The sequence below is a fragment of the Tenebrio molitor genome, chromosome 4 (assembly GCF_963966145.1).
Source record: "Tenebrio molitor chromosome 4, icTenMoli1.1, whole genome shotgun sequence".
Classification (NCBI taxonomy): domain Eukaryota; kingdom Metazoa; phylum Arthropoda; class Insecta; order Coleoptera; family Tenebrionidae; genus Tenebrio; species Tenebrio molitor.
The window spans coordinates 4,512,345-4,529,247 of record NC_091049.1 but is presented as its reverse complement, the minus strand read 5'-3'; the positions used below and the strand labels follow the sequence as shown (position 1 = coordinate 4,529,247).

Sequence of the window (16,903 nt, the reverse complement as noted above, 5' to 3'; positions counted from 1 at the left end):
AAGTAAAATCTCAAGTGTTCAAATACTTGCATCAATTTCATTGGTCAAGCACTGCGCATGCGTGTCGTTACCGATCGATCCGTACCTAACCTCAAACTTCGTGTTGATCTCAAATGCCTAAAATCCAGTAAATCATGTCAATTCGTACCGTTTTCCTTACACGCATATCCAGAGTGCTTGTTTCTAATCGAAAACACTACCACAACCCGAGAATTCTAACCTCACAATTCCGACCTAACCTCAATTCCTCCGTGATAAAATGGTACAGCAACAAACCGGTCAAGTGCTGGCAATGCGGAATCGAACGAAAAAACATCGGAGAACTCTTTTGCGAACAATGCAAGTACATTCAGTCCCCTCCGGACAAAAACAATTATTTCAAAGTCTTCGAACTCGACGAGAAATTTGACATCGATCAAAAACAACTGACTCGAAAGTATCGACAAATGCAGAGCCTCCTACACCCTGACAAGTTCACCAACAAGTAAGTATGAGTTTGAGAGTTGCGTGTGCCCCATTGTGATCCTCAGATCAGATGAAGAGAAAAATATTTCTGAAAACTACTCGTCGTTGGTGAATAAGGCGTACGGTACGCTTCAGGCGCCTCTGAAGCGCGCCCTTCACTTGCTCAGTCTGAGAGGTGAGGAGATCGAAGAGGGACAAAAAGTGGACGATCCTGAGTTCCTCATGGAGATAATGGAGTTGAATGAGGAAGTATGAGTGAAATAGAGGAGTTGGAGTGTGTGTTTGACGTTTATTTTAAGGTGGAAAGCGCCGATAACGCTGAGAAGCTTAAATCTCTGAGGCAAAAAAATGACGCTCAGCTGACCAAAATCGCCAAAGAAATCGAGTCGCATTTCGATACCGATCAAACAGCGAAGGCCAAGGAGGCGATCATCAAAATGAAATATTACAACAGTGTGAACGTTTATATAAATAATTTGATGCGCGAAGGGGGTGTCGTCGATTAATTAAAATTCGCAGTAGGTCTGTTGTAGGTTATGTGATGAGATGGCGTCCTGCGATTAGCTTAGGTTGGTATTAAAATTCTTAAACTGTCACTAAAACTCGAAATCGTTTGAAAAAGCGCTAATATTGATTTTTTGTGATTATTCGGTAAAAAGACACGACAATGGTTAAACAAAATTCAATCACGGCATTCCTGAAGGGTGTTTATCACGATGACTTCAAGTGGTAAGTTTCTGTAGTGTTTTGTTGACGAAATTGAGGTTATCTTATCAGGGCACTGGTCAAGAGCATCGGCTTCTTCGCCCTGGGCATCAGAATCGCGCAGGAGTTCCACGGAGTCGAGTTGTTATCACCGCAGCCATAAATTTAGTGTATAATAATTGTTAATAAAAATGATTACTTTAACCCTTTGTTGTGTGATTGTCTTTATTGTCCCGATAAACACCTTGCCAAATTTCGTGTTCTTAGTGACTGACGATCAAGATTTGACTCTAAGGAGCGTGGTAAGTGCCCAACACTGTAACCTTGTGCATGTTACATAATACCATCGTAGGGCTATATGCAAAAGACAATCGAACAAGTTGCAGACCAAGGAATGAATTTCACTAATTTTGTGAGTAATTAATTAATTAATAAATGAGTGAAATAACTGGCAGTTTGTAGTATGTGAACATTCCAATTTGTTGCCCCAGTCGTAGTACAATTCTGTCAGGACTGTACCCCCACAACAGTGGAGTTGTCAACAATTCAATCAGTGGGGGCTGCTCCAGTCCAACCTGGCAAGAAAATCATGAAGTGTCCAGTATTGCCGCGACTCTCAAGTCGGCCAAGGGGTACAAGACCTTTTACGCTGGAAAATATCTGAATCAGGTGAAAGAAAACAAACAAATAAAAATTATTTGAAAGGTGTTTGTAGTATGGGGAAAAGGATGCCGGTGGAGTGGAACACGTCCCTAAGGGGTACGACTGGTGGTTGGGGCTCAAAGGCAATTCCAGATACTACAACTACACGCTTTCGGTCAACGGAACCGGCCACTTCTTCCAAAGCGACTACCTCACTGACCAAATCACATACTACGCTTTAAACTTCTTAAACGAAAAGTCGGTAGCCGAGGGTAGTTTTTTCATGATGCTGGCACCCCCTGCGTGCCACGCTCCGTTCACGCCCGCCCCCAGACACGAAGAATTGTACCCCGATCTCCTGACCGTGAGAGACCCTGCATTTAACGCCACCCCAGTCGATGTAATCACGAAATAATAAGTCTCGAGGGTGGTTTTTGAGGATTGATTGTTGCAGAAACATTGGCTGGTGCAGATGCCCCCGACTAGCCTCCCCGAAGACGTCACGAACCTGGACGAGATCTACAGAAACAGAATCAGAACTCTGCTTTCTGTGGACGACATGGTGGGGGCTGTCGTTGAGAAGCTTGAAGAATTGAAGATTTTGAACAACACTTATGTTATAGTGATGTCAGATAATGGGTTCCATATTGGTAAGGAACGACCGATCTGGGGCCCCCTTGTGTTAAAAAAATCATTTAGGTCAGTTTACACAACCTTGGGACAAGCGGGAGCCCTACGAGAGCGACACTCACGTCCCTTTCATGATCAGAGGGCCCAACATCGCCCCCAACGTTTCGTCCGACTTTCCTGTCACGACTGTGGACATTTTACCCACGATTCTAGACCTTGCCGGTATTACAGAACACAATGGAGACGGACATTCCTTCAAGGAAGAATTATTCAAGACTGGTCGTTCGTCGTATGACAGGAATCTTCTGGTGGAATATTGGGGAGAAGGGGACGCCAGCACAAACGATCCGGCGTGCCCGTGGGGCACAGATGACACAATATCGGTACAATTGAATCAATTATCTTTGTCGATCTTTCACTTTTTTCTTGCGTTAGGAATGTGTCTCTGGCTCTTGGTGCAAATGTCAAGACTCGAGGAACAACACGTACAGCTGTCTTTTGGCGATCTCCAACGACGACAAATTCAAATTTTGCGAATTCGAAGGGGGCTTCACGGAAGCCTACAATTTGACAGTTGACCCCTACGAACTGAACAATTTGAAACTGGACCAGAATCAAACAGACAAATATTTGACAATTCTCAATGAGATGAAACAATGTAAAGGGCAGACGTGCTAAATAAAGTCATGAAATTGTTAAAAGCAAAGTGCGTAGTTTGAATGGGGGGCCATTTGAGACAGTTTGGTGGCGTAATATGACTTGGGGGAATTTTTGTGAGTTGTGTGAGGTTGGTATTGGTGTCGATTTGCGTTATGTTGGTATTGCGCGTTTTTGAAATCCGTTCAAAATGGCGGTGCTCGAAGCAAGCATGACGTCTAAAGCACGTGAAAACATGAAAAAGACACCAAAAAACGACAACAAACAAGTGAAAAAGGTGCTCGTAGTGGCGCAAGAGTTAAAACTCGCGAGAGTGCTTGCCGGAAATAACAAAACAGCACGAGACAGAGCGCTGAAAAGCTTGAGGAAATGGTTTCAAAACAGGGCCACAACGATACGTAAGTTACGATCAATTTCGAGTTCTTGTGCGATGATTCGCGTCCAGCTTTCACAGAGAACGACTTCTTGAGGCTCTGGAAAGGTCTCTTCTACTCCATGTGGATGTCGGACAAGCCTCTCATCCAAGTAAGTCAGAACAAAAACAAAGCAAAATTTGTACTAATCACGTCGCCAAATAGGAAGAATGCGCTGAAAACATTTCGAAATTACTTCACGCGCTCCCCCTCGACACGTCTTTGCTCTTCTACAAGTGCGGCATGACGGTTTTGATGAACGAATGGTTCGGAATTGACCAACTGAGACTCGACAAATTTTTAATGGTGCGTACCGACCTAACCTCCAATTTTCGTTAAACCAGACGTTTCAGTTCGTGAGGCGACTGCTGCGACAAGCTTTGTTCGTGCTGAAAAACGAAAACTGGAAACGGGACGTCATCGTGAAATTTACAAATTGTCTGTCGGAGACGATTCTCAACACGCAACTCGAAAAACCGCTCGGGCTGTTGATGCACTTTAGCGAGATTTATCTGGAAGAATTGGCCAAAGTAAGCATCGAGAGGGGGTTTGTTTTTGTGTGACTGTGGTGTTGTTTTAGGTATGCGAAGGGGAGCTGCCCCCTCACTTGTTGACTGAGTTTTTGAGTCCTTTTATCAAGGAGCTGGCGTCCTGCCAAGATTCTCGAATAATCAATCATATCAGGAAGCACGTTTTTATTTATTTGATCCAACAGTCGGATCTGGGGTTAGAGTATCGGGAGAAGTACAACGCGTGGCGCAGTTTGGGCTTCCCGGGGTCCATCGACGCGATGGAGAAGGTGGAGGTTTCGGAGGAAGAATCGGGGGGCGAAGATGAAGAAGAAAGGGAAGAGGGGGAGGAGCGTGTGTACGACCCCAGGGCCGGAAAAGTTGATGTGAGTTTGTCCCCGCTGAAGTTTCATCCGAAAGCGGTGTCCAAAGCTTTGAACGAGTGTAAATTTGGGAAGAATACAAATTTGAAGTCTAGGAAGTGTCTCAGTGAACTGGCGGAACAGTAAGTGGGGGATTTTTTTGTTCAGTTGTTGGTAATGAGAGTGGGGGTTTAGTTTTAGAAAAATGGCGTCCGGTGTGTATCCCTTGGGTGTGAAGAAGCTCAAATTGGCTAAAGATGATTACGACACAAACATCAGAAAGGCTGTGAATAGGTTGGTGAAATTCGAGAATAAAATCAAAGGGAAGAAGAACAAGAAGCGGAAGAATCATCAAGAAAAGGAGATCGAGTTGAGGGGCGGGAAGAAAATCAAATTGGAGGGAGGTTTGGAAGAGAAGATTCGCGAAGAGTTGGCCAATAAAGTGAAGAAGAAACGAAAATTGAACGACACGACCGAAGTGCCGCCCCAAAAACAAAAAAAGAACAACACGTCGGAAGCCCCGCCCCAAAAACTGAACAAGAACGAACAGAGGCCCTGGTTGGAGATCGAGTCGATCTTCCAGAGGAACTCGGGCACGTGGTTGGTCACGAAAACTGTCCAGCAGGAGCCACAGAGCAAGCCGGACGTCGAGATGAAGACTGCGAAAGAAAATAGTGTCCCGAAAGAGAGCAGCGCCTCGATCACCAAAAGCCTGCAGCTGCTGAATCCATTCGCCAACGCGGCCGCCAAAAAGGTTAAAATCAATACCAAACTGAACCGGTCGCAGGACATGCAGGAGCACCACGCGCAGATACTTAGTTCGCCGGGTATCCCGTACGACGCCAATAAAAAACCGGCGAAGCCGTTGCTGAAAAGCAACCAAATAGGCAGTCCCGTCAATCCGTTTTACGGATTCGAATGAAAGTGGGGCGAAACGTCAAAAAGACGACAAGTAACTTTTTTATTTTACTTTAAGCGATTTGTATTATATTGTTGAAATATATTTTTAAAACGAGTCGTGTTGAGATTTACCCTGCAATTGATGAAATCGGTAAATTATTTGCAAGAGGAGTCACCAGATGTCGCAACAATATCTGATGAACGGATGTTTTGCTCCAGGTGACAATATCCGATGGAATTTTTTACTTTCCGGAAAATCAGATTCATCGAATACTTTCACCTGATGTATTTATTACAAAAGGTGTTTTTAAAATACACTATCCACGGTCGCAAACAAATGTGGATTTCCTTGTATTGGAAACGCGGCACACATTACACGTTTTAACGAGTTATTTAATAGGGAAGTTAAAAATAAACGATGTAACAAGTGAAAACATCCGCAGTGCGCACACTACTTTTGTTATGATGTATAGGTTATGTTTGGGATAGGAAAATTTTAAGAAAATGGGCAAGAGGAAAGCTCCTTCAGGCGAAGACAACCCCAACCGCGACTTCTGCGACTTCCTCACAGGTATTTGTTGCGTAAAAAAGATCTGGGAAGATTCCCAACACATTTTTTAGAACTGGCCGATTACGAGAAAAATGTGAGCAGAAACGTACACAAATACAACGCTTACAGAAAAGCTGCAAGCGTTCTGGCCTCACACCCGACGCGAATTACGTCGGGACGAGAAGCGAAGAAGCTGAGCGGTATCGGTGAAAAAATCTCAAAGAAAATCGACGAATTCCTCGAAACGGGCAAACTACAAAAACTCGAAAACGTGATTCATCTCGTTACGATGACTCTCCGATAATCGATCGATTTTGTAGATTCACGGCGATGCGAAAAACACCGCAATCAATCTCTTGACTAGAATCTCGGGAGTCGGGCCGGCGAAAGCGCAAGCTTTGGTCAGCGAAGGCATCACAACTTTGGAGGAGCTGCACAAACACAAAGACAAACTGAACCACCACCAGATGATCGGGCTGAAGTATGATAGTTGTGGCGCGCGTGACCGACTCGTGTTAAGAATAATCCTTCCAGGTATTTTGAAGACTTCGAGATGCGAATCCCAAGAGAGGAGATATCTCAAATCGAGACGCGCCTTCAAAAGCACTTGCAACAACTGGACCCTCAAATCAGACTCACTATTTGCGGCAGCTATCGCAGGGGCCGGGAGGAGAGCGGCGACATCGATGCTCTTGTATCGCACCCGAACTACACGAGCGGCCGTTCCAAAAAGCCCGACATCCTGAAGAATGTAGTCGCGAGTCTTAAAAGTTGCGGCTTGATTACCGAGACCATTTCTCTGGGGGACACCAAATTCATGGGGGCCTGTCGACTCGACGGAGACTCCGTCACCAGGAGACTGGACATCAGGCTTACACCTTTCGACCAGTACTACTGCGCCGTCTTGTACTTCACCGGTTCGGACATGTTCAACAAGGAGATGAGAGCGCACGCGCTGGAAATGGGTTTCACTTTGAACGAGTACTCGCTGAGGCCTGTGGGGAGCACGGGGGTTCCAGGAGAACCGGTGGAAATACACTCGGAGAGGGAGATTTTCGAGTGTATTGGATACCCCTATAAGAGTCCCGAAGAACGCAGCATGTGAACCGTTTCCAGGCAGAAATCTGGATTTCCCGTTGCATCAAGTTCAACTCCTTCTGTTCTCCCTTATTTATTTAAATACAAGATTATTACTCCGTTTACTCATTTTTTTACAATCCACATGACCTATACTTCAACGCGCACGCGCATTGTTTGTATTAATGACAAAGTCCACAGAACGACAAAGTCATTGTGTTCTGTTTGGAGCTGATACACTCAAAATAGATTGCGTCAAAAGTAGTGCATTTCATCACGAGTACGGAAGTTGGGCCTCCGAGTCTAAAGCGATTAAATACTTTAGTTATAGTCCAATTTTTACCCTTTCGAGGTGACGTCACGATTTCCTTCCTCGCTTTCTCTTTATTGAAACGACAGAAACAGAAAAAAACAAAAAAAAAGGCACGTTTATTTATTAATGGTCACTTTGAGGTTATTTTATGCTCCTGTCAATTTGACAATTTTTAATTTCTTTCAGTTATTACATTGATTACAAACATAACCTTTCGAAGGAATTGCCAACAAATTTGACACATTTATAGTTATTTATGACCGTCGTCCGCGCCGATAATAACAAGTCGTGCCATTCGATGTGAAATGGCCACCAGAGGCACTTGGATCAGTTGGATCGCGAATGAATGGAAACTGTAATAACTACGGAAGGTTTACAACTAGAATAAATGTCAACCGTTAATTCGTCATTGATTATCAAAATAACAATAAATACAATAAGAACTTCAATCATAATCGGTGCAAATCATTTTGTAATATTAATTTGTGTTCGCGAGAAACAGCTAGACATAAAAAGGGTTTGAAACTCGAATAAGTATCAATTGTCATTGATTGTCAAAATAACAAATACAATAAGAACTTCGATGACAATAATGCAAATCATTTTGTGACATTAATTTGTATTCGTTAGAAACAGCTAGACATTTAAATTTTGACAATTTGAATAAATTTTTCCTTCTGTAATTTCTGTAATACTATTACAGTTTCCCATAACGCGCGAGGTGGTGACATCTACCGATATTTTGACTTTTTTCCGGACGCAGAGTTTTGAGCGATTGGCACGACTTGTTATTACGATCAGCGCAGACGACGTTTATGACCAATTCAAATTTGTTTCTTATCCTAGCTCAAACATACGTAAAGTTACTAGATAATGACATCATCGCAAAAGGGTAAAAATTGGACTATATTAATATTCAGAAAGTACATATTTTAAAAACAGATGAAAAACCTTTCAGTATAAGAAGGTTGGTAGAACTGACTAATTTGTATAGCAGATTGCCTCGTTACCATTTAAAACAATGGTTTGAATTTTTTTTCCCCGCAAAAATTACTCGTGACGTCATAATGCACTAAACTTTTACTACAGTCTGCCGATCATGCATTAGGTCAGGTCACTAGAATAAAACCCAAAAAACCACCCAATAAAGCCCACAGGGCTTATAAACCTTGAGTTCTATTCGAACACTAAAAATTTCTGGATTGATTTTACATCCCCCCGCCCCCAATTTTCAACGAGGCAACCACGGATTACTAATAGGCAACCTACTACACAAATTAGTCAGTTCTACCAACCTTGCAGTATAACATAATTGGCGCCCTCTATCGACAAACTCGCAAAACATTCACTTTGCTCAGTAGTGAGAAATAGTTATTTATTTAACGAGTTCGTGTGTAAATTGGGTTTTTTTTAGCATGAGTGGGCCAGATTAAAACGCGAGTGAAACGAGCGTTTTAAAGGCCCACGAGTGCCAAAAAAAGTTCAATTTACACAAGAACGAATTTGCCCTTTTTAAGGCGTTTTTAAGCAAAAATGTTTACTTTCCTCGATTGAAAGTCGCCTTTGTTTTATCCAAATTCTGTCACAAAACACGAATATGGAAGATAATCTTTCATGTACGCCTGCTGAAATACGTGACATTGCCAAAAGTACGGTCGCGAATTTGTTGCCTGATAAATCATGATAAATTCTTTGCACATTTTGTAATTTAAACTGACACGCATGACGGATCAAGCTTTGCCAACCTAAAAATGTTCGTAAAATGTTCCGTGAAATAATGGCTATAAGGACATCTAGATGATGACGTCGCGTTCGTTAATATGTCTATTAGAGAATCAAAATGGAGGCAAATTACAAAATAGATTTATTCTAAATGCAAAATAAAAAAGCATTTACATATTATTAACAACCCTGTATAATAAACAAATAAACTAATAAAATATAAAATAGTAAAATACCAATTCAATGACCATTTATCATCTACCACGTAAACTATAGCACGGATAACTATAGTGATGCAGAAAAAGTAACTATTCGTTCCTGAAGTATTCGGTACTCGACGAGATCCGAAGTAACGAATACCGAGACAGAAAACTATTCGTTACTATAGTTACATTTCATTATGCACTACACAGATGACAGATGCAGTCTGTACTACCGAGTACCGACTTTACAGTTAACAGCTAACAAAAGTTTTCGGTTATTTATGGGTTATTTTGAGGATCAAGGCCCTCTATTAACGAGAGATAGAACTATGTTTTATTAGGTACGATGATTCCTGCTAGGCGGTTCAATGCAAGGGGGATTTCAATAAATACCTCAATGGTTCGTAAAGAGGCAACAAACATCTGTTGATTTTTCAAGTAATTCTTTAGTCCCTAAAGGGTACTATAAATAATAACCCATGTCGATTGTCGACCTCTTTTATAGAAGTGACCGCCCAATTTAATAATAAATCATAGCAAAATTTTGCACTCTAATATCGAATCCCATTTCAAAAACCGGTGATGCTTTCACGATTTCAATGACATCAAATTTTTTCTAAATGTTTGAAAGGACTCTCAGTGAAAAATTATGTAAATTAATGTAGCGGTTACTGAATTAAAACGAAATATTTACCTGTTTAATTAAAAAATTTTAGCGATACATGATCATTCCTGACCTTTTTGGGAAATCGAGTAGAAGTGGGTGTTTTCGCTCGAGCGGTAAAACTTAACTCAGACTCACCCGATACCTAAAGTGGCTAAAGTTAGGTTAGTTACTCTATCGACTATAGGTATTTTACTGCGACTACCGACCGATAGGCGATAACTTCAATATAAGTTAAAAGCAAACGAGTACTCAGTAACGAATAGAAAGTAACGAGTATTGTACCTAAAAGTAACGATTAGTTACAAGTACCGAAAAGTAACTAAAATCTGCATCACTAGTAAACTATCTAATTAATTATCTATGTTTTGATTGTATCAAGCGCCCAGCTTTCGCCGGGCATACGAAAAATTCATCGTAGACTCATTTGAATTGTTCCCCTCCACGGAAATCTTTAGTAAAAGGCGAAAGATTTATTCGCTTTGAAGGGAAACCAGAGTGACGAGCTATATTTTCATCAACCCTTATATCTTCACCAGTTCGTATACCAGTCACAACATATTACAAGTGTCGCCCTCTAGTACTTCTTACGATAACTAACGTAATGTGTTTCCAATATGTAAAACACAGTAGGTACTGGGTGATTCTCATAAATGTTAAATTTTTGTCAAGAAAGATGAGTTTTATAAAACTTGCAGCACGACTGCCGCAGGCTACTGTCAGAATTTGAGAATTTTCTCCTGTGTGAATGAATTTTGTTAAAAGTCACGACTTGTCAAAACGAAACGTCAGCTAATTTTAAAGATTTTAAACGATTTTTAGCCCTTAAGGGGACCATCGAAGAAAAAAACGTTGTATTCAACTCGTTTATGTGTAAATTGGGGTTCTTTAGCATGCGGGGGCGAGTTTAAAACGCTCGTTTCACTCGCGCCAAAAAAGCCCAATTTACACACGATCACAGGAACTTGTTAAAAAAACTACTATTATTTCCACCTCTAAGTAAGTGACACTTTACAGGTATTTGTGGTATATGTATTTGTGATAACCACCACTTGCTGTATTATAACCGGCCTGGTCAAAAATGTAGTTTGAGTTATCTCCGTAGAGCGCCAGTATACGGGCGTTTTTGTAACCGAGAATTTTTCTTGTTCAAATGACATTTTGAATTTGAAGTCAAAAACTTTTTTTTTGCTGCTTGGAAATTAAATTCGTGAATCTTTTCCTTATTGTTCGTTGTTTTTATGTTTAGTGTTGTTATTATTGGTTGTTATATTGGACATTGATGATGATTATTATTATTATTTAAGCGTGAAGCGCCCGTTTTGTGGCGGAAATTGGAGATTTCTCGGAAACATTTTCAAATGAACAGGCCGGTTATAATACAGCAGGTCGTGAATTAATCAAAACTAATTATGTAAATCATTTTTGAAAAAGTTTATTATAAAAACAATAGTTATTTGTGTATGAAGGCCAAAAAGTGCATCTTTTACGTCTGAGTTGAAAACAGGCAAGGACAAAACGCAATTTTTTGCAGAGGTGCACATTAAATTTTTTAGGCGACCGCTCGAACTACAATAGTTATTTGTATCACAAGGCTAGAAAATGTCATTTTGCGAGTACAAGCACGGTTTGTGGGGCAGAGGTGCCAGCCGAGGCTCACAAGTACGAGCACTTGCAAAACATTTTCTAGCCGTGTAATACACAAAAATTTTTCGGCCGACAATTTATTTAAAGCAAAACATAATCATTTTTGTTAAAAAATTACCAGATAGGGAATTTATTTTTCTTTCATTGGCAACATAAAGGATTCAAGAAGCGACTGTCACGACAAAAATCAACCAATTCCTCCTCAAATATTCAAAACCGTCATCGTCGTTTCTGTTATTATTATTATTAATAATTGTCAAAATTTCATGTTTTCAGTCGGTTTCGCTGTTAACTTTCTAAACAGACTAACATATGCCACCACGGTCCAGGGTCAGAAAAGTGCGGCCGAAAAAGAGTTACTTTTCGTCCTCTTGAGAGTACTTAACATTATCTAAAAAAAAGTTTGTATGCAACTCGCTTAGCAATTAATGTTTACTGGGCTCACTGGATTATGAAGACTCGCTCTTTCGTCGCTCGTTCCACACACCTTCCAGCTCGCCCGTAAACATTAATTTACTAAGCGCGTCGTATAAATAACTAACAAAGTCAAAGTGGCAAATTCAAATTCCAAAGCCATCTGCAATCCCAGAATTCCACATTCTTTTATAGGCAGTCTGTCATCTGTCTGTATGTTGCAAATGGTGGCGTCGCGAGCGCGACTGGCGATTTCTCTAACTAGACTACACTGCCCACTGCAAGCAAGTGCTTTACTCTTTCCTGCTTTCTGCTTTGTAAAAGTATTTTATTTTCACCTTCTAAGTAAATGACACTTTATAGGCATTTGTGGTAACTAAGTAAATGGGTAATTATAGGCAGAGCCCTGTAATATTTAACAGGTACGTAGAAGAGACTTGTAAAGACTTTACAAGGCTCATGAAAAAATAAATAATCAAAACTATTTAAATGATTTTTTTTTTTAAGTTTATTACAAACACAAACAAATTTAACTATCAATTGTTGCAATTACATACGTTAATAATGCATTTTGATCCGTTTCGAAAGTCATTTTCATATCATTCCTGGGATCGAATCAGTAGAGAACCGCACTTGCAGCGTTGGTAATTCCGTGGTTATTTTCTTGCATTTCAAGAAAATCGCCTTCAAAGTTTTCATCGGGCATTAAAGCCATTCTTTCTTTTCTTTCTTTTTGCAACAAATTTCACAAAACTTCTGACAGTATTTTTGTTGTTTATCTCAACACCATGACGACGTAGGTATAATTGCCCCACCGCCTTTCATTACAAAATTTTTATAAACATTTTAAATAACAATTAAAAAAAAGAGAGTGTGTCGTAAAGACGCACGATAGAAGTGAAACTTTTGTATTACAGGGAAATCAGAATATTGTAAATTATCACTGATAGGTTCAAGAGGAGGTGGCTGAGCCTAGGTGCTAGTTGCTGGTTCATTGTCTTTATTATTTACACCGTTTTTTTAACATTCTGAACTGTCACTTCACTCGCACGTTTTCTTTTCACATTCTGAACTGTCACTTCACTCGTACGTTTTCTCTCACGCCACGCTCTTGTTCTTTCTGCGCCTGACTTAGGCATATTTACAACAAAATTGTATTAATTGTTAACGATAACACTAAACAATATCGAAATGCGTAATTCATTGTTCATTTTTAAGCCTCCAAACTAGACATTATCGATAAATCCCCTGAGTGTGACAAATACAGAAGTATACATAATTTTAAGGGATGTTTGTATCGTGTCAAACAGATTAACTTACATAATCTCCAGTTGTGCGAGATAGTGTTTACCCCCACCACTTTTCGTCACACAAAAAGGTTGCCGATCAGAATTTCAAACCCCTCCCATAAAAAGTTTCACTTCAAAACGAAATTTAAAGGCTGAAGATGGAAATAAAAGTTTGTATGCAACTCGCTTAGCAATTAATCTTTACTAGGCTTACTGGCTTATGGAGACTCGTTCCTTACGTCACTCGTCCAACAAGGCCAGCGCGCCCGTAAAGATTCATTTACTAAGCTCGTCCCTCGTCACATTGCAACTATTTACTATTGCACTATTGCAAGATGGAGGTGGACACGCAACTGATAATAAATAAATAGATATTCACATAATAATAACGAAATGACCAACAATAACACTACACTTTAATTATATCAAGCGCCCAGCTTTCGCCGAGCATTCGAAAAATTCATCCTAGACTCATTTGAATTGTTCCCCTCCACGGAAATCTTTAGTAAAAGGCGAAAGATTTATTCGCTTTGAAGGGAAACCAGAGTGACGATCTAACTTTTCATCAACCTTATATCCGCACCAGTTCGTATACCAGTCGCAACGTATTATAAGTGTCTCCCTCTGATACTTTTTACGATAACTAACGTGATGTCTAATAAGATTCCAATATGAACAACACAGAACTAGGTGATTCTAATAAATGTCAAATTTTTGTCAACAATAATTCAATGATTTCGTAAATGGTACAGTTGCGGACACGGAATTTTAGACGTCAAATTTATGTCAATTCAAAAAATGTCAACGTAACCCACGCTTTATTGTCATTATGATTGACGTTTGAAATTTTTGGCATGTCAGTATTTTGCGTAAAATACAATGTGACCCTTCGCAATAAATCACATTTGGAATTTGGATATACAGGTGTCTCAGCTAAGACTTTCGGGCCTAATATCTCGGTTATTTGCCAACGGATTTTTATGAAATTTAAAACGCAGATATTTTAGACCGTAAAGATTCAATTAGTAATAATAAAATTACCTCAAGTTAAAAAATGTAATTTTAACACATGTTACGCACATTATACGCGATTATTATTAGATTATTAAACATTAAAAAATAGGGATCTACACAAACAATTAAGTAAATCACTTGTCTGATTCAACGAAAAGATTAGATTTCATTGTTAAAAATTTAATGTAAAATTTGAAGGTATTTGAGCAGTTACCTTTTGAAACAATTGACGATTAATTGCCAAGCAACATTTTGTACACCCTTTAAAGTCTGTCAAAATTGGGCGCGCTTTATTAGAAACGTCAAATTGTGAAAATTTATTGAAAATAACTACTCTAAAAATAAATTACAGCGGCAAAAATTTCAATATTATTGAAAAAAGAAAAAAAATTGCCTGTGGAGAGTATCGTAAGAACTTCAATTACACAGTTCGTTTTCTCGTGGAACACTATCCAAATGTAGGCTTTACAAAATGTAAGGTTAAGAGAGTCGTCAATTTATTTGAAAACGCAAATTGCTTAAAATCTTTAAAATTAGCTTGACGTTTCGTTTTGACAAGTTGTGACATTTATCAAAATCCGTTCACACAGGAGAAAATTCCCAAATTCTGACAGTGTCGAACAAAAAAATAGTTTTATCTATATTCATACACATAATGCAGATAGAACAGACAAAAAAAAATAATCAAAAACAAGAACCAAAGTTAATTGTCAGCGCTTAATGGATCACAGATTAAGTGCTTTATATCACATTATCTTATCATTTAGATGATTATTGTCGTATTGTTTTGTTCAGTAGTAAATCAGAAGCGTTTATTGCAACAAATTAAAAATGATAGTTTTAATTTTTTGCTTGTCCATTTTGGCATATTCCGATGTGGGGTGATCCAAAATAAAAATGACAATGATAACGTTAACACATTTTAGGGTTCGCCGTGGGACACGCTAACTGCAAACATCGCAGTCGTCGAGTACCAACCCTTACAAAACAACAGCTTCACAGCCGAGGACAGAGTAACCCAAAACTCCTTGCAATACATCCAACTGTTGAAATCCCTAAACGTCGAGGTAATCAAAGACATCCCTGTCACCCACCACTGCACTCGATTTTCCAGCTCGACCTGATCATATTCCCCGAATCGGCCCTGGAAGCCAGCGTCTCGACTGCAGTGGAAATCCGCGACATGGAGGACATCCCCTGCGGGTGGGTCCTCTACCCCGACTTCATGAGCAACCTGTCCTGCGCGGCCGCCGAAGCGCAAACCTTCATGGTGGTCAACCTGGTGGAAAAGGTCAAGTGCAACGAGTCCGACCAGAGCCCCAATTGCAAAACCCACGGCTTCAAGTTCTACAACTGCGACCTGGTGCTCAACAGAGCTGGCGCCATCGTCGAGCGGTCGGTAAACCAAACGGTGTCGCGGATTAGTTCGACCGGTGTTTCAGGTACCGCAAGTACAACCTCTTCGGCGAGCACGACAAGGACAAGCCCGAGAAGGCGGACGCGGTGGTCGTGGAGACCGACTTCGGGGTCAAGCTGGGGATTTTCACTTGTTTCGACATTCTGTTCAAGAGTCCGGCTCAGGACCTGGCGGAAGAAGGTGTCGATGGGGTCATTTTCCCCACTATGTGGTTCTCGGAGTTGCCTTTTCTGACAGGTAGACTGGTTGGGAGTTTCGGTTTGAAGCTATTTGGAGTTTCTAGCCCTTCAGGCCCAGCAGATGTGGTCCTACGCGCATGACGTCACGTTGTTCTCCGCCGGGGCCAACAACCCTAGTCGCGGGAGCGGAGGAACTGCCGTCCACAGAGGCACCCAAGGCACAGTGTACCAAACTATTGTGGCGCAAGGTGGCTCACAAGCTTATCTCTACGAGAGTATAGACGGTCGCGTGACGCCGCCCGCGGAGGAAGACGTCGACAGCGTCTCCAGAGAAATGGACAGCGTCCAACTGTTAACCGACAACAGCCTCCCAGACTTCCTCTCCGTTCCCTTGAACACCTCCGACGAAAACTACGAAGCGGAAGTGTGCCACGGCGAAGATGAGAACCAGTTTTGTTGCAAACTTACACTGAAGAGCTCGTTCGAAGAACCAGACCCGAACTTCGAGTCCTACACTTACCACCTGGTCATCTACTCCGGGATTCGCTCCTACAGCGGAGTCTACAACGGAGGAATCGAAGTGTGCGGGGTGATCGCGTGTCTCAACTCTTCACTGACCTCCTGCGGACAAAGATTTCCGCAGTACGAAAAGGTCCAGTGGCCTGTGACGTTCGAGGAAATAACCATTCTGGCACGTTACCAGACAAGCGACAACAAGACGTATTTTCCTGACACATTGCTCAGTACGATTCGACCGATCGACGCCACCGAAACCGAATGGGGCGAGGAAATACCGCAAAACGACGGAAAATCCGCCACCAGAACTTTCTCCTTGAAGAAGCCGCAAAATCGTCTTTTGACGTTTGCCGTTTACGGACGCAACTTCGCACGAGATTCACCCCCCGACAGCGATGATGACAATTCCGCCAGTAGCGTCAACATCGCTTCGTTTTTGTTAAGTTTTATCTTGTTACTTTCAGTAGTATAAAACTGACGTCACAACATTAGCATGCGGACTTACTGTACCGTACAATAGGAGCGGGACAGGTGCACTGTTGCGCTAAATAGACAACTTAAATTGTAAATAAAACACCCAAAACTGACTATTGTTTGATGTTTTACGCGCCCAAG

The 16,903-nt window shown here is 41.0% G+C and overlaps 4 protein-coding genes and 2 non-coding genes across 6 annotated transcripts; 4 read left to right on the top strand and 2 right to left on the bottom strand.

Moving 5' to 3' along the window:
- The first annotated feature begins 962 nt into the window (after positions 1-962).
- Positions 963-3,148, top strand: LOC138129819 (N-acetylglucosamine-6-sulfatase-like). The gene is made up of 9 exons (XM_069046119.1): positions 963-1,034; positions 1,125-1,194; positions 1,243-1,472; positions 1,523-1,582; positions 1,633-1,839; positions 1,886-2,212; positions 2,267-2,462; positions 2,512-2,825; positions 2,878-3,148. The coding sequence occupies exons 3-9, from the start codon at positions 1,362-1,364 to the stop codon at positions 3,118-3,120; spliced, it is 1,458 nt and encodes a 485-aa protein (XP_068902220.1). The 5' UTR covers positions 963-1,034; positions 1,125-1,194; positions 1,243-1,361; the 3' UTR covers positions 3,121-3,148.
- A 107-nt stretch (positions 3,149-3,255) lies between these two features.
- Positions 3,256-5,398, top strand: Nnp-1 (Ribosomal RNA processing protein 1 homolog Nnp-1). Its single transcript, XM_069046118.1, has 6 exons — positions 3,256-3,497; positions 3,545-3,624; positions 3,678-3,818; positions 3,866-4,042; positions 4,093-4,526; positions 4,579-5,398. The coding sequence occupies exons 1-6, from the start codon at positions 3,290-3,292 to the stop codon at positions 5,303-5,305; spliced, it is 1,767 nt and encodes a 588-aa protein (XP_068902219.1). The 5' UTR covers positions 3,256-3,289; the 3' UTR covers positions 5,306-5,398.
- A 273-nt stretch (positions 5,399-5,671) lies between these two features.
- LOC138128843 (DNA polymerase beta-like) lies at positions 5,672-7,031 on the top strand. Its single transcript, XM_069045042.1, has 4 exons — positions 5,672-5,854; positions 5,905-6,104; positions 6,154-6,314; positions 6,368-7,031. Exons 1-4 carry the CDS (start codon positions 5,788-5,790, stop codon positions 6,936-6,938), a joined length of 999 nt encoding a protein of 332 aa, XP_068901143.1. The 5' UTR covers positions 5,672-5,787; the 3' UTR covers positions 6,939-7,031.
- Positions 7,032-10,194: 3,163 nt separating this feature from the next.
- On the bottom strand, positions 10,195-10,314 carry LOC138130041 (U5 spliceosomal RNA). Its single transcript, XR_011159475.1, has one exon. It is a non-coding gene; the product is annotated as a U5 spliceosomal RNA (small nuclear RNA).
- Positions 10,315-13,592: 3,278 nt separating this feature from the next.
- On the bottom strand, positions 13,593-13,712 carry LOC138130042 (U5 spliceosomal RNA). Its single transcript, XR_011159476.1, has one exon. It is a non-coding gene; the product is annotated as a U5 spliceosomal RNA (small nuclear RNA).
- Positions 13,713-14,901: 1,189 nt separating this feature from the next.
- Positions 14,902-16,875, top strand: LOC138127509 (vanin-like protein 1). The gene is made up of 5 exons (XM_069043542.1): positions 14,902-15,052; positions 15,103-15,243; positions 15,291-15,571; positions 15,619-15,830; positions 15,877-16,875. The coding sequence occupies exons 1-5, from the start codon at positions 15,008-15,010 to the stop codon at positions 16,758-16,760; spliced, it is 1,563 nt and encodes a 520-aa protein (XP_068899643.1). The 5' UTR covers positions 14,902-15,007; the 3' UTR covers positions 16,761-16,875.
- Positions 16,876-16,903: the final 28 nt, after the last annotated feature.

Excerpts from the sequence above, each read along its gene's own strand:
- Nnp-1 (XM_069046118.1), top strand. The coding sequence starts at position 3,290 with ATGGCGGTGCTCGAAGCAAGCATGACGTCTAAAGCACGTGAAAACATG. Across the intron at positions 3,498-3,544 it reads AAACAGGGCCACAACGATAC|CTTTCACAGAGAACGACTTC; the intron begins GTAAGTTACGAT and ends ATTCGCGTCCAG. Across the intron at positions 4,043-4,092 it reads ATCTGGAAGAATTGGCCAAA|GTATGCGAAGGGGAGCTGCC; the intron begins GTAAGCATCGAG and ends GTGTTGTTTTAG.
- LOC138128843 (XM_069045042.1), top strand. The coding sequence starts at position 5,788 with ATGGGCAAGAGGAAAGCTCCTTCAGGCGAAGACAACCCCAACCGCGAC. Across the intron at positions 5,855-5,904 it reads CTTCTGCGACTTCCTCACAG|AACTGGCCGATTACGAGAAA; the intron begins GTATTTGTTGCG and ends CACATTTTTTAG. Across the intron at positions 6,315-6,367 it reads CACCAGATGATCGGGCTGAA|GTATTTTGAAGACTTCGAGA; the intron begins GTATGATAGTTG and ends TAATCCTTCCAG.
- LOC138129819 (XM_069046119.1), top strand. The coding sequence starts at position 1,362 with ATGATTACTTTAACCCTTTGTTGTGTGATTGTCTTTATTGTCCCGATA. Across the intron at positions 1,473-1,522 it reads ATTTGACTCTAAGGAGCGTG|GGCTATATGCAAAAGACAAT; the intron begins GTAAGTGCCCAA and ends ATACCATCGTAG. Across the intron at positions 2,213-2,266 it reads TTAACGCCACCCCAGTCGAT|AAACATTGGCTGGTGCAGAT; the intron begins GTAATCACGAAA and ends TGATTGTTGCAG.
- LOC138127509 (XM_069043542.1), top strand. The coding sequence starts at position 15,008 with ATGATAGTTTTAATTTTTTGCTTGTCCATTTTGGCATATTCCGAT. Across the intron at positions 15,244-15,290 it reads TGAAATCCCTAAACGTCGAG|CTCGACCTGATCATATTCCC; the intron begins GTAATCAAAGAC and ends TCGATTTTCCAG. Across the intron at positions 15,572-15,618 it reads GCTGGCGCCATCGTCGAGCG|GTACCGCAAGTACAACCTCT; the intron begins GTCGGTAAACCA and ends CCGGTGTTTCAG.